The following is a 16,486-nucleotide window of genomic DNA, read 5'->3' as shown; positions in this document are numbered from 1 at the left end:
ACACGCCAACTTTGTGGTTTTGTGTGAGCCTTCAACATCTCTGAGCACTGTTTCCTCAACAACTGAGATGAGGTTATTGTAAGATCATTGCAACTACCCAATCATATACAAAAACATATGTGAAAAGGCTATAATGCACCGTGCAGTGTTAAACATTTATTTATCTTCTACACATCAGGCAGTGGGATGACAAAGCCCATTTCAAGGAATCCAGGGACTCACAGGTAAGTTTACACGTCAGTGTTAATACCCATGGTAACTTCCCTATGAGCTTAAATAGTATGGGAAGAGAGTCTGGAGCCCCTTACTCGGGAGAGCCATTTGGTGAAGCACTTAGATTATACAGGCCTATCAAGTTAAGAAAAATGTAAAGCCTGCTGTAAAACTGCCCACATCTGGATTTGCTAAAGCAGAAGATTAAAACAGACACAAGAAAAACTACAATTATTCTGACTCTTTCATTAAAGAAAGACGATTTAAACATGCACACAAATGCCTGCACAGACTAGGAGGGTCTTAATTTCAGAATACAGGGTGACTTTTTTTTCCATATACCAGTGGATTAGTACCTGTCCATAGAGCACTCTTTGAGATATACTGACCTAGGCAGAATATTAACTTTCCAAATGCTTCATGAAGAAAAAATAATAATTTCCCAACAAAATAGGTGGGGCAATGAGAAAAGAAAGTGTTTCAGACAGAGGAAAGAGAGGGGGGGGATGGGGAGAGGGAGAGATGCACATGCATGGCATTGTGAAGTTCAAGGAAAGCATTAGCATGGTGCATGGCAGGATGGCGGTTGTGATACTGCACAACCAGGCTGCAAGGTTGAGATGACATAAAAATGTAGCACACAAGTCCTTTCCCCTGAGTTCTAGGTGTAATATAGGCACTAGAAAAATTAACAGTACAGGTGTTCATAAAGAAGACAATTATACAAAAGAGAACAAAGGACAGCATAGCCTAGGGTAAACTGAGCATCCCTGTCCCTGCTGAAGGAGGTTGGCAGTGGAAGCGAAGAGATGATGGTGATGGTGATGGTGATAATGACGGTGGTGATGTCGATGATGATGGCAGCCTTAATTCTTGATAAGAGCTCAGCAGCGCTCTAAGACCTTTACAGATGTGAACTGACTGAATTCAGCCTTCTGAGATGGATGTTACTATAATCCTCATTTACAGGTAGGGAAACTGAAATACAGGAAGGTCCAATAAAGTGCCCAATGTCACACAACCAAAGCCAGGATGTGAACCTGCCCATGGGGCTCCAGAGTTTATACTCCTATATAAAGTATGCAGTGCAGGGGAGATTTTAAAAGGGAAAGATACAAAAGATGTCATGGACTACATATGCCAAGATTTGGTGACTGGCCGAATTCAGTACCTATGATACAACCAGTAATGGAGGTGTATTTGTCCTTACTGAAGAGGGGTTGGTTTCTTCTGTGAAGACAGAGTAGTCAAATTTTGAGAGCTTTAGCAGAGGAAATTTTTACTATATATTTTTTTTAATTCCACAGGATTTCATTTAAAAATAATGTGTTAAAAGCTTACTTTATTTCAGTACTTTATTGTCCTTGGCTTAATTACACTGTTACCATTTCACTCTGCAACTTCTTAATTCGCCCAAATTAAGAGATTGGTCCTAATCCTTTGCTGTTCTCCATTTACACAGTGGAATATAAAGGGAAGTGAATTATTAGAACCTTGCAACAAGCAATTAAATAGTTGTGACTTGCCCAAAAGAATGACATGCTGGTCAAGTGGTGAAGACTGCAGATTTGATTTAGTTTATTACTTTTATGGCTCCCAAGGGGGCGTGAAATGGCATTTTTAGGGAAGTGCATGGCTGAATTATTGGTGAACTTATATCATTCTGCATCTAATTTTAAAATAAAAACCAGCATGCATGTGTAGATATTTAGATAAGAGAGAGAAAAAGGAGAGAAAAAAAGAATAAGCCATCGTCTATTAGCATATTTATGCCAATGATGATTAACAAGTCTCCAGAGCTGGCAGTTCAGAGTTCTATCTGAAATATCAGTCATGGGAGGGGGGAGAAGGTATATGTACTATGTTCCGAAATGCAAGGGAATAATTAAAGTTATAACTTCAGCCTGAGAGCCCCCTTGAAGGCAACAGACCAGGTCTCTACATTTTTTTTTTATCTCTAGCACATGACCTGGTAATTTGTTATAAATGTTTGGTGAATTAATGAATTAAGGGTTGGCTATTTATTTGTTCATTCATTAATTCATTCATTGTCTCCTCTATAAACCTTTACTGAGTGTCAAGCAATTTGAAAAAAATTATTCCTTCAATGCCTATGGAAGAATCTGGAAAAATCAATATCTTACCGAAAGAGACTCATTTTGAACAGGGAAGGGGCTTAGGCGTTCTCTAATCCAGCATGTTAATTATACAGATAAGAAAACAGGACCCATGGAATGAGGCATCTTTTGCTTGGGTGTCACAGAGTGGAACTTCGAGGCCAAGTCTTTACCTGTTCTTTGCTCAGCAGTACACAAGTTCAGTGTTTTTTAATACTTGCTATTAGCAATATTAATGTTTAATATTATTATGCCGAGAGTTTCCCCATCTCTCTCTTCATCTCCAGGTCAGAAAAGCGCACACAGTACCCAAATCTTATCAGTTTAAGGTTGCATTTTTACTCCTTCCCAAAGTGTTCTTGAACTCAAAAGGCCCTTGACTAGCAAACCAGTCCACAATAAGAAAGAGGGTAAGGTCAACATAGCAGAATTACTCAGCAGTCAACAGTGGATCCCATACAAGTAGGTCATGAATATCTATATATTGAGGTTCATAATTATTCTGTTGAAAATATTTAGTTTCTGATTAAACACTATATTTTTGAGAGAATCTCATCTCTCAACAAACTTTTAAGGACAATTCCATTTACAGTAGCATCCAGAACAATTAAATACCTAAGAATGAATTTAACCAAAGAGGTGAAAAACTTACATGCTAAAAATTACAAAATGTTCCTGAAAGAAGTCAAAGCCAACCTAAATAAGTAGAAAGAAATCCCACGCCCATGGATTGGAAGATTCGATTTTGTAAAGATGACAGCTCTCTACAGATTCCTTGTAACTTCTCTCCAGATCCCAGTGGGTTTCTTTGAAGAGATGGAAAAGTTGATCCTCATATTCATGTGGAATTGCAAGGAAATTCAAAAAGCCAAAAACAGTCTTTAAAATGAAGATCAAAGTTAGAGGATCACAATTCTCAATTTCAAAGCTTCCTGAAAAACTACAGTATTCAAAATAGTTTGGTATTGAAATAGTTATTGACGTATAAACCTACTGAATAAAATAAAATTGAGTCCAGAAGACAAACCATACATTTGATTTCAACAAGGCTGCCAAACTTAATGGAGAAAAGACAGTCACTGTAACAAATGACTCTGGAACAACTCTGTATCCACATGTAAGCAAGTGAAGTTGGACTCCTACCTCTTACCGTATACAAAATGGACTTGGAATGTCTCAGCAACCTAAGTACCAGAGCTCAGACCATAAAGCTCTTAGGGGAAAAAAAGGGTAGGTCTTCAAGACTTTGAATTTGGCTATATTCTTAAATGTGACACTAAAACTACTGCAACCAAAATTTTTAAAAAATAAATTGGACTTCATCAAAATAAAAACTTTTTTCATCACAGAACACTGTCAAGAAAGTGACAACCTATATAATGGGAGAAAATGTTTATATGCATGGCATATATATGAACTAGAATGCATGCATACCGGATATTCATTATCTGATTTTATATATATATATATATATACACATACACACACACACACACATGTATAGTATATGTGTGTATTTATCTGTATGTGTATACACAAAATATCCTAATATAGTCTAGTATCCAGAACACATCAAGGAACTCTTACAACTCAACAACAGAAAGACAACCACTTAATTAAAAAGGATCAAAGGACTTTATAGACATTTCTCCAAAGGAATATATAGGTAACAAACACATGAAAAGATGCTCAACATAACAACATAAAACTTCATACCCATTATGATGGCTGTAATTTTTCTTAATGGAATTAAGGGTTGAAAAGGATGTGGAGAAATGAGAACACTTATACATTACCAGTGGAAACACAAAATGACTTATCCACTATGAAAGCATTGCAGTCATTTCTCAAAAAAGCAAACAGAAGAACCATATGACCCTGAAGTTCCACTCCTAGGTATACACCCAAAAGAATGAAAATCAGGTACTTGAACAATTACGTGGACACCCACATTTATGGAAGCACTATTCACTGCAGCCAAAATATAGAACCAGACCAAACGTTCATTAAGAAAAGAATGGATAAACAAAATAGTGTCAACATACACTGCAATGAAATAATATACAGTCATAAAAAGGAATGAAGTACAGATTGATGTTCCAGTGTGGATGAACCTTCAAAACATATGCTAAGGGAAAGAAGCCAAACACAAAAGATCACATAATGTCTGATTTCATTTATAAGAAATATCTAGGATAGAAAAATCTTTAGACATTGAACACAGATTTGTGGTTGCCAGGTGGCTGGGGACCTGAGGAGATGGGGAGAAACGACTCAATGAATATGGGGTTTTATTTGGGTGTTATGGAAATGTTCGGGAACAAGTTACAGAGGTGGCAGTTGTACAACATTATGAACGCACTAAATGTAACTGAATATTCTGCTTTAAAATGCTGAACTTTATGGTGATGTGAATTTCACCTCAGCAAATTTTTCAAAAGCTCTCAAACCATTCAAGATCAGCCAGCTTTAGGGATAACCCAGGCTTGTGTACCACTTTAGACATCAATGCCTTTTACTTTTTTATAATTTTTTTATTTGTTTTAATTAGTTACACATGACAGTACAATGATCTTGACATATCATACATTTGAATCAGATGGGATAGAATTTCTCATTTCATCAATGCCTTTTATTATTTAAAAACCACATGTTAAGGTGTGGTTGTTTGTCATCATTGTAATGAGATCATTTACATAACTATTTGTCTATTATTGATAAAGGTAAGGAGAGTAGGACACTGTGAGATAAATGTTACTGTGACAAGATCCACAGCTAATCATCAGTGCAGCCAAATAGAAACCAAGGATGGCTTCAGAGCCTGTGCTTTTAAACACTATCACATACGGCTTCATATCCTTCTGCATTATCTAGTGCACTCCATAGGGACAGGGATTTGAACCCATGCCACGTCCAGAGAACATCTGACAGTTACATGGCCAAGGAATGAATGAATGAATAAAAATGAACAGAACCGCCAGGCACGGTGACGCATCCCTGTAATCCCAGCAACTCCAGGGGCCGAAGCAGGAGGATCACAAGTTCAAGGCCAACCGCAGCAGTTTAATGAGACCCTCAAAAACTAGCAAAACTTTGTCTTAAACTAAACCACAAAAAGGGGTGGAAGGTTGTAGCTCAGTGGTAAAGCACCTCTGGGTTCAATCTCAGGTACAAAAAAAAAAAAAAAAAGAGCAGACTTTATTTTGGCAAAGATCTTTCTGTCTCTCTCCCTGGTGTCTTGAAGAGATAAAATTTGATATAGGTAAGGCACTGTGCTAGGCACTGCAGGCAGGAGATGAATCTAGATGAGTCTGGGACCAGTGACCAGTGAACTATTATAAAATTGGTCCTTATTTAAACTAGTGAGCTCGAAGGAGCCATAAACTGAAGCAGTTCTATAAATCTCACTGCTTTATAAGGCATTTCCCCCCAATAAAATGGGGATGGTGATTTTTTTAATGCATAAAGTGTTTTATACATGTATTAAAATTGATGACTTAATTTTTAAAGCTAGTTAAGATCCTCATCAAAGATATTAAACACCTACAGGATGGTCTATTTTATGATGAGTTTATGGCCAAAGAAAGGTGAGCAGGGTTACACAGTCACTCAAATGTTCTAATCATACACTAATTCACACCTGGAGCAAAGGCGTCAAAAACCTCAGCATCTGGCTGTGTCTGGATGCGACAAGAGCAAGTCTGTTGGCTCTCTCACTGCCTTCCCCGCCACGAACCATTTGCCATCCTGAACTGACCACTGCTGCCAACATTAGGCGCTGTCATCTCCATCAGCAAATGCAGTTTAGATTCCTCTCTGCCACCATCCAGCAGCCTGAATGTCCCCATGGCTCTGCCCTCCCAGAGTTAGAACATAGCTGAAAGAGCAATGCACACAGGCCCCTGTCGCTTAGATTCTGATTGCCAGCTCGATTTGCTATTTCCCTCTGGGGAGGAAGTTCTGATAGCCAAAGAAAACGTGCAGGGAGCACTTTTCACTACATCACCAAAAAACAACCAAAGAGGAAAACCGGAAGACTTGGCAGTTGCGCTTAATCTGATTCAGGCTGTTGTTAAGGGGCTTGTGCCCATGAACATGTGGTGGGTAGCCCCTTCCAACCAGGGGCTGTACAAAGGGGTCCCTGGGATTCTCCCACCCTTCTCTCCTGCTCTTGCAACCCTTCAGCAGAACTGTCTTTGGCTTTCAGAATACACTGGATTCCTTCTGCCTTTACAGACTTCAAATGCTCTGTCCCCTCTACCTGAAAGATCAGCACCCCAAAGCTACTTCCTACTTACCCTTTTTGACTTTCCCTAAACGTCTCTCTGACGTGACACCTGGGCTGTTAGGTTCCTCACATCTTTCACCCCCTTGAACTTTTCCTTCAGAGCACTTAAATTATGATAAGTAAACAATTATGTGTGATGTGATTTGTTTCATATCCTCTGCTGGGTGTGGGCTTCAAGGAGGGCAGTCCTGCTCACCACCTGATTCCTGTCACCAGGTGAATGCCAGGCACATTACAACGTCCTGATTTATCTGCTCACAGTAGAAGCTGAATGAGAAAACAAGTAAATGTGTGGATGAAAGCAGCCCGTGCTATTTTTGAACTCAAATTCACCACTACTGAATTTTTCTGTAGGATCTGTGCAATATTTCAAAATTCATCGAGTTGTTATAAGCTAAAAAGAAAATAAAACGACTTAGTAATTACACAGAAAGAAGAGGGGATGTTAATGGGTGGCAGGCCCTGGCTAGATGAGTTCACTTTCCCTGAGGTCCACAGAACACCCCCCTGCCAGGTTAACAGATGGCCATAAAGCTCCTTCCTAGTTTCACACAAATGAGACTTACTGCCTCTCTCCACATAATTCCTCCATGAAGTTTCAGAGAAAGTTTGAGAGCCAATAGGTGCTAAACGGGCTTAATGAGCTGTGAGTCAGCTTTCTGTTGCTCTGACAAATACCCTAAAATAATCAACTTAGAAAAGATTTATTTTGGCTCACGTGTTTGGAGGTGTCAGTCCAGGATCAATTGGCCCTGTTGCTTTGAGTTTGCGGTGAGGCAGAAAATCATGGTAGAAGCATTTGGTGGAACAAAATTGCTCTCCTCGTGGCCAGGAGGTAAAAAGGAGAAAGAAGAGACTGGGGTCCCACAATCTTCCGGGACGTGCTCCGCTGACCTGGACACCCACTGGGCCCCACCTCTTTCTTAAAGGCTTTGCCACCTCCCAATGGCCCTGCCATTAGTAGAGCCTTTAACACATGGATCTTTGGGGACCATCAACCTCCAAAATATACCATGATTAGTCTTCAATTTTAAACAATCAAATGATAAGGGCTTTTATTTATTCTTTTATTGCATATTTTACACTGCCTACCATTTCTCTCAACTAATAATCCAACACTAAGACAGTTCTGAGTGTGAAGGGACAATAGCTACTTGGAAAGGAAAATTGACAGAGGGGAGTCTCAGCTTTTTTTTTTTTTTCTTTTTAGTTGTAGGACCCAATACCTTTATTTATTTTTATGCGGGGCTGAGGATCAAACCCAGTGCCACACATGTGCTGGACAAGCACTCTACCACTGAGCCCCAGCCCCAGCCCAAGGATCTGAGCCTTTTAATATGAAATCTGATTTGCATATCTGCCATGTTCCTGTAAGATTTTTGGACTGGAGCTTTGCAATGGTCTCTGCCTCGCTCTGTCTTCCATAAAAGTTTATGGATTTACGGTCATCGGGGATTGGCCGTCTGTCCCTTGTTAGTTACAAAGTCAGGCTTTGTGCTGGATTCATTTCCAGCTCTGTACAGCACTGTATTCCTGCACTGTTTACACAAACCCCTTCCCTAGGTCTCCATGATCTCTCTTTACAAGAATAAAACATTTTATTTTAGGTTCTCAATGGCCTCCAGAATTCTCTTCTTTTAAGATCATATCTTAAATTATAGGTATTGGATTGATATAGAAATTATCTTTCTAACCTCAAAGGTGTTTCGAATGATACGTCAAATATCCTTGTGTGGGTTAGTTTAATTATTTTTCCAAATGTTGTCTATTCTGTGAGTTCATTTATTCAATTACTTCATATCGATTTTCTAAATGTCAATGACAAATAAAGAATGGATGGACAAAGAACACCTGAAAACTAGAATTTGTAAATTTAGTGGATTTTAAATCACTGGAGCATAGGACACAGAATCCATTAGGTTGCTGATGAGTATTTAACATTTTAGTTAAATGATTCATTTTCCTCTTCAAGATTAAGATATTAGGATCCAATTAGGAGCATGCAGTGGCTCAGACACAGAGAAACCTCTTCTAACACCATTTGCCACTATAAATGTGGTGAGAGTTTATACAGAAGGGTGTTTTTTGAGGGATGATTGGTTGAATGTTTCTTGCTAACATTCACATGTACTTGTGCAAATTTTTCCACTACATTCTAAAACTAGAAAATTTAATTAAAAAAATAAAACATACATAGAAATTATCATAAAGAATAAAATAAAAACTGTGCTTAAGCTAATCACCTGGAAGTTATTTTACATTTCAGTATATTCCCTTCTTATCTTTTTACCATTGTCTACATTTCATACATTTATTACATACAATTGAGAGGTTTGTATCTATTATTTTCATTTAATTTCTATTTTGAGCCTTTCCCACAGCATTGATATCTTCATAAATACATTTTCTTCTGGTTCTTTACTGCCCATGATATACTGTAATGTGTATAATATTCCTCAGGTACTGGAAATTTAAGTTGCTTATTTTCAGAACTTATAAATACCTGTTTACATAGATCTTTGAGTTTCTGATATTTTATGTTATTTTAGATTCATAAAATGAAATTACTATATAAAATGGAATGAACATTTTAAGCCTTTTGATACATACAGTAAAATTGCTTTCTAGGATATTAATATCAATATCTTTTTCTACTTGCTACAGATGGCAAGGTTTAATATATTTACCACAAAATAAGTCATGCAATAACCCCAGAGGTTTGAGAGGCTGAGGCAGGAGGACTGCAAGTTCAAAGTCAGCCTCAGCAACTTAGCAAGGCCCTGTCTCGAAATTAAAAACTTTTTTAAAAAACGGCTAGGGATGTAGTTCAGTGGTGAAGCACCCCTAGGTTAAATCCTTAGTACCAAAAAAAAAGTCACACAAATAAGTAGGATAAAGTGCACTAAAGTAAAATGGGTAAAGAACATGAACAGAAAATTTACTAAAAAGAAAATCAAAATATCCATATAGGGGGCTGGGGTTGTGACTCAGTGGTAGCGCACTTGCCTAGCATGCATGAGGCACTGGGTTCGATTCTCAGCACAACATACAAATAAATAAAATAAAGGTCCACCAACAACTAAAAAATATTTTATATATATATATATATATATATATATATATATATATATATATACATATATATATATGTGTGTGTATATATATATACATATATGTGTGTATATATACATATATGTGTATGTGTATATATATATATATATATATATATATATATATATATATGAATGAAATTAAAATACTATTTTAACTATTTTAATAGTTTTTTTCATGAAAGTAATCAAAGGTAAGATGTTAACAACAGGGGAAACTGGGTCTGAAGTATATAGGATACTTTCTGTACTTTTTTTCAAAACTTTTCCTTAACTTTAAAGTTATTTCAAAATAAAAAATTAAAAATATTCATATAACGGTGCTTAAGTTATTCAATAATGCCATTTTGCTTATTGATCTGATATATTCCAGATGTCTTAACTGGAGCATATTTAACCTTCTCTGAAGTCAGACCTCTAGTACTGAAAAGTGAATGTAAAATATTTCCAGTGAATTCCCTTATTTATTGCACAGTTCTCTGAATTTCTTCCATATGTTTTATGGCTTTATCTCATTTAATCCTTTCTAACCCTTGGAAGGAAGCAGTGAAATTAACCATGCTCATTTTACAGATGTGAAAATCAAGGCTGAAGGCTGAGGAACGCATCCAAAGTCACACTCTTAACCTCAGCTGGTTTGGTTTATAGGGTGTGCCCATTCGGCAGAGATGACTGGCAGCTTGGGAATGAGTGTCTGTCTTTCTTTCCAGCTATGTATGGCGTTCCCTTTCAAACAGATGAACCCACAGACATCATTCCGCGAAGCTGCCAACTAACAACAGACGTTCCGCACATCACACAGCTGCTGAACATGACTAAACTCCGCCAAACTGAAATCAAATTTGGAGGACATCCTCTAAGATCTGCAGAATCAGGTAAGCACGTGAAGCCCCTAAATCATAACCATAATATGTCTACATCCCCCCACAAATGTGACTTCCTCCCAGAGGACACTGTACCTCATTCTTTGTGTCTGCTTTTATTAATGCATTATGGTTATGCATAAAAGCTGGGTTCATTCTGACACAATCATAAATGCATGAAGTTTAATTTACTCCATTTCAGTCCCAGGTGCCCCCCTCTCTCTCTCCCTTCCTTCCTTCTCCTGTCCCCTGACTCTACCGATCTTCTGTTCACTCATTTATTTATTTTTAATTGATGCTTTATAGATGTACATAAGGGTGGAATTCACTGTGGTATGTTAGTACATGCACATGGTGTACCTCATTCCTTTGTATCCTTAGTACTTGCTGTATTCTGGGTGCTGCAAGCTCAGATCACTACTGAGGTCAAGAAAATAACAAATGAAGAATTGGCCCGGGTGCCCGGCTATTTGACATGTGGAAACATTTTCTACTTCAACATGGAGTTTACAGGGGAAAGAGAGCAGGAGTTAAGGAGATGAGACAGTGCTTCAGAGAAATGGTTCTTCGACTACTGAAATAGCATCTTTAAACTCTGCAAATGATACAATAAATGGCAAACAACGATCTCTCCCATGAAGGAGTTTTAGGGAGTGGTGGTGGCTGCAGCCTCCTGAAGCTCATTCTCAGTTCTAGCCACTGTTGCAAGAAGCAACTAGAGCTTTTTTCTGATGTCTGAGCCCCACCCCCGAAATTCAGATTGAATTTGACCAGAGATGAGTGAGTTTGTTCATTTCTTTGTTTACCTCCCCCTAGTGACTCTTACAAGCAGCCAGGGTAGAGAACCACCATGTCGCTCAACCCCACAAAGGTTATAAGCTACAGGTGACACAAATACTAAAGTAATTCAGAGGAAAAGAAAATAATGATTTAGTAAATAGGGCATTTGTGGAGGAAGAAATAGATCCTGAAAATATTCAATGCAATATGTAAATGAGTATTTAGAATAAATAGAGATTTATGAGCAAGAGCCAGGCACAATGGCGCACACCTGTAATCCCAGCGGCTCAGGAGGTTGAGGCAGGAGTATGGTGAGTTCAAAGCCAGCCTCAGCAACTTAGCAAGGCCTTAAGCAATTCAGTGAGGTCCTGTCTCTTAATTAAATATAATAAAGTAAAGGGCTGGAGATGTGGTTCAGTGGTTAAGCACCCTTGGGTTTAATTCCTAGTACTAAAAAAAAAAGAACGATTTATGGGCAGGTAAAAAGGTAAAACGGGGCAGAAGACTGAGCAAAAATGAGGGCACAGTGAAATGCATGGATCAATTTTCATGGGATCGCTAAGAGTAAAGGCCTGAGTGGGCAGGAAAGCTGTGTTAGAATACACTTGGAGTGGGCCCCGTGTTCCCAAAGTAAAGGGCTGAGAACTGCGTTTTTAGGAAGTTGAATTTGACAGCAGGATTCAAAGTGAACTTTGAAATCACAGGAGACCAGAGATGGAGTGCAACTGAGATCTGTCTTTGCAGCAATCCAGGCATCAAATAGCAAGGGCTCCGACGGAGAGTAGCTGGTGAAAGTGGAAAGTAGTGGCCCTGAGAGAAACTGGTGGGGGAAGACTGGCAGGACTTGTGGGTTCTCAGATAGCAGAGCTTGAGGGAATCCAACATGGAGACAGGAAAAAAGAGATAACCAAGGTGAAAGTTGCAAGAGGGAACTCATTTACTCTGTATTCATCCCGCGTTCATCTATCTTGAGGGTATTTTCTATGTCAATCTTCATTGCACTATATGTCTTCAATTGTATGCTCCTAGAGAATTGGACCTATATTATAACTTTTTCACCATAAATCCTGAAAGAAGACTATATATAAATACACAGTACCTTTGTAATACTTATTATGACATTTATAAACTTAGAGAAATGTAGAGAGAATGTATAAATGAACAGCCCTCATGTGCCCATCACCTGCTTCAAAACTACCAATTTTAGGTAGGACTTTTTAATAGTACAGAAGGCAAATAATAAGAATTCGTGTATTTATTATATACAGTACATTTAAAGAAGAAGAAGGTTATATATAATCCATGTTCATTAAAGAGCCTTTAGATAATACATAAAAGGACAAAATAAAATGGTCTCACTACCCAGACATCCCTTATAGGCACTTCAGGATACAATTCAGTCCAATTAATGGGTCTTGCCCCAGAATTCAATAAGCAAGAGAATTTTTGATAATAATTGCTGTCTCTGCTTCCAATATACTGCAATAACTTTCCATAATAGAAATGACGGAGCTGTAAAGACTATCAGATAGCTTTGTAATTGTAAATGCTCTTTTTTCCTGATATCCCTCTAGTTTAATATTTTAAGAACTAATTATATCTTGAAATGAAAATGTAAGGCTATATACAAATACTTTAAGTGTGTTTTTTTTTATTTGAAGTTCAAGGATACTTAAAATGTATGAGATTAAAGGGGAATTTGAATAAATACTAATTTCATCATTAGTTCAATATTATAGTTAAACAGAAACTTTTCCATAGACCATATTTGAACCCAATTTACAGAGAAGGACATTAGAATGTATTTTGCAAATTCCATAAATGGGTTCTCAATGCATGATAATAGTCAACTTCAGTCGTATATACAGAAAATTAATAATTACCATCTGATAGCATGTTTCCTCTACCCTGTGACTCTCAACTACACTTATATTCATATTTAACCATAAGGTTTATGATTGTTCCTGTTACGTTAATCTCATTACAGCTAAGTTTCATGAGCATACATTATACTTTATGGCTCTCTTTCTACAGATACTTTTAAGGTGATGCTGATGTTGATATTTGTAGACTTTGAAGTTTACTATAAGTGAATGTAATAATTATTGTTCTCTGTGTAAAATATTTCATTTGGTGTAGTTAATGAATATGCCCAAGGACTGACTTTTTAATCCAGGGAAAGCCAGGAGGTATTTCTTTATTTGAACTATTTATTTTTGTGTCTTTCTAAAAAGTGGACTCCCCGTGATGAAATTTGAATTGCATGAGAAAATGACTGTGTGCTCTTATAATTTACTCATGTAAATTGTGATCTTTTATTATAAATGCACATATTGAGAGATCTCAGGGAGGCCTCTGGAGAAAGAGGTAGCTGTTTCCTATGAATGCTTTCTAGCATTTTCACACAAGCCAAAAAGGAAACCTTGAAACTTGGAACTGTTTTGGAGTGTATTTTGTTGAATGTCATATAGCTTGATCAAGAGCATTTAATGAAATTAATAAAATAATTGTTTCCAAAAAGCCAGGGTTTTTAAAAAGCTACACATTCCCACTGTCTGCTTCGTGAATTCCCAGTGCACTTTAACTAATGACTGTCATTCTGCAGAGTGCTGTGGAATCTGATGAGCCTATTTTCATTAATGAGACCCCAGTTTAATTGAACCAGAGAATCAGATCTGGTTATTGAAGTTGAGTATTCAGTCACTAATGACAGGATGCAGTGGTCCACTAAGCACAAATCAAAACTAGTAATTTACTTAAAATTATAAGGCAGTTTTCCCAAGTGCCCCCCTTTCCATGGCAGCAATCTTATTGTATTCTTACTCCTTTTTTAAATAAGAGGAGACTGACATCCCTAATTTCTAGCACAGTTGCAAAGGGTAAATTAATGCAGCATCTAGCAAAGAAACAAAATAATCAGCTATCTTTGGCATTGGCAAAATCCATTCTAGAATTCTCCTTTGGGTTCCATGTTATGAAAGCAAGATTCAAATCAAGTAAAATAAGATTGAGTGTTGGTTAAAGAGATCCTACAATTTTTAATTCCAAAATCTGATAATAATTCAAAATAAAACCAAGTCTTCTCTTACCTTTGAATTATATATATTCTCTTCCCTATCTTCGATAAAAATGAAATATAACTGGTCCTATTCCTTCATATTAGGTATACCTATAATGCACTAATAAAAACATTTTTGAATTTTTTTAAGTGTGAAAAAATTTAGAATGGATATTGGTGAATATCTATGAACTCTGTTATAGCAAAGATATCACAAATGGAGTGAATTTTAATTTTTCTGTAAAAAAAATCTGGCAAATATTGAAAAACTTTAATAATATAAAACATAGTATTAAATATGAAAAATGCATTTAATTAGTTTGATAACTGCATTACTCTCACAGGACTGACTTGTACCAACCTTGACACTGCTCCTTTAGTTTGTGACAACACTGCTTATAATAACAAAAACTGGGAGACAAATTACTTGTGCACAGTAGGGAACTGATTCAATAACCACACAATTCTATGTCACCCAGCAGTCCAAACAAGGACAAGGACCTGCTCTACCTGTGGTGGCCTGAGAAGGTCTCAGAGCTATCTCAGTCAGTGAAAAGTGGAAACAGAAAGATGCTTCAGTATGACCCTTCTGGTGTAAATAACAGAGAGAGTCACCTAGGCAATGGTATATCCATGATTTTTAAGAAAACTTAATTACCTTTGGAAGCAGGAACCTAGTGAAGGCAGCGGCAGAAAGAGAAAACCTTTGCTTCTCATGTTATATCTTTCTCTATTATCAACTAGAAAATTCTATATTCATGATTGATGTCAATGATATGTTTGAATGATTATGGGACACTTCTGATTTCATTTTTATACTTTCTGTATTTTGAAAAACTGTAAGAATTGCTATAAAATTCACATATATTTCTCTACTTAATGTCAATAGTTCCATTGAAAGTACATAATGGGAAGGAAACCCAATTTAATAATTGACAAATTAAAATCTACAAATGTATAGTTAAATATTAAACAACTATTTTTATTTTTTGTATAAGAAAAAAATACAGCTTATTTGTGCACACACATATATTTTATATATGTAAATATATACATATGTAAATATATACAGTATATATGTATACATATATGAATATCAGTATGGATTTTTAAATATTTTCATTGGACTGTGAATTTCATATACATTTCCACTAGTGGCAAACCTGTGGCTGTAATCATCCTTCAGTAACCCCCAAAACAGTCTGTCACACCATTCTGCTTTTATTTTCAACACAGCGTTTATCACTACCTTCATTTTCCTGATGACTTAATTGTCTGCATATTGCTCTCTCTCCCACTGAAATGTGATCCTCAAGCTGCAGGAGTCCTATTTATAGCTGTATTTAGACAACTTTATAAAACTGCACAGAAGATCGATACTGATTTGAGCAGATAAGGATATTGAGCAAAAAAAAAAATCATCACTGTCTAGCATCACAGAGCTAACAGTGTTTTACTGGGTTGCGGGCACTGAACCCTTTAGTTATCCCACTGACCCCCCCTCTCACAGCATAAGCACTGTTTTGTAGATGAGGAAACCGAGGCTCTCAAAGATCAAAAATCAGTGGGTCTTTAAGACACCATCTCACTCCAGTCAGAATGGCAGCCATTATGAAATCCAACAAGTGCTGGCGAGGATGTGGGGAAAAAGGTACACTTTACATTGCTGGTGGGACTGCAAATTGGTGCAGCCAATTTGGAGGGCAATAGGGAGATTCCTTGGAAAGTTGGGAATGGAACCACATTTGACCCAGCTATTCCCCTTCTCGGACTATACCCAAAAGACCTAAAAAGAGCATACTACAGGGACACAGCTACATCAATGTTCATAGCAACACAATTCACAATAGCTAGATTGTGGAACCAACCTAGATGCCCTTCAATAGATGAATGGATAAAAAAAAAATGTGGCATTTATACACAATGGAATACTACTCAGCACTAAAAAATAACAAAATCATGGCATTTGCAGGGAAATGGATGGCATTAGAGCAGATTATGCTAAGCAAAGTTAGCCAATCCCTAAAAAACAAATGCCGAATGTCTTCTCTGATATA

At 37.1% G+C, this 16,486-nt stretch overlaps 1 protein-coding gene across 3 annotated transcripts in view; it reads left to right on the top strand.

Annotated features, from left to right (window-relative positions):
- Positions 1-16,486, top strand: part of Cfap20dc (CFAP20 domain containing) — a 224,492-nt gene that overhangs the window by 105,328 nt on the left and 102,678 nt on the right. For all 3 annotated transcript variants that reach the window (XM_071609232.1, XM_071609235.1, XM_071609231.1), the window contains one exon: positions 10,439-10,603. In XM_071609232.1, the coding sequence (XP_071465333.1) occupies positions 10,439-10,603 (165 nt within the window). The remainder of the gene's footprint in view (positions 1-10,438; positions 10,604-16,486) is intronic.

The sequence above is a fragment of the Marmota flaviventris genome, chromosome 1, assembly GCF_047511675.1.
Source record: "Marmota flaviventris isolate mMarFla1 chromosome 1, mMarFla1.hap1, whole genome shotgun sequence".
Classification (NCBI taxonomy): Eukaryota; Metazoa; Chordata; class Mammalia; order Rodentia; family Sciuridae; genus Marmota; species Marmota flaviventris.
The sequence above is the reverse complement of the archived record's forward strand: the minus strand, read 5'-3'. Positions and strand labels throughout refer to the sequence as shown.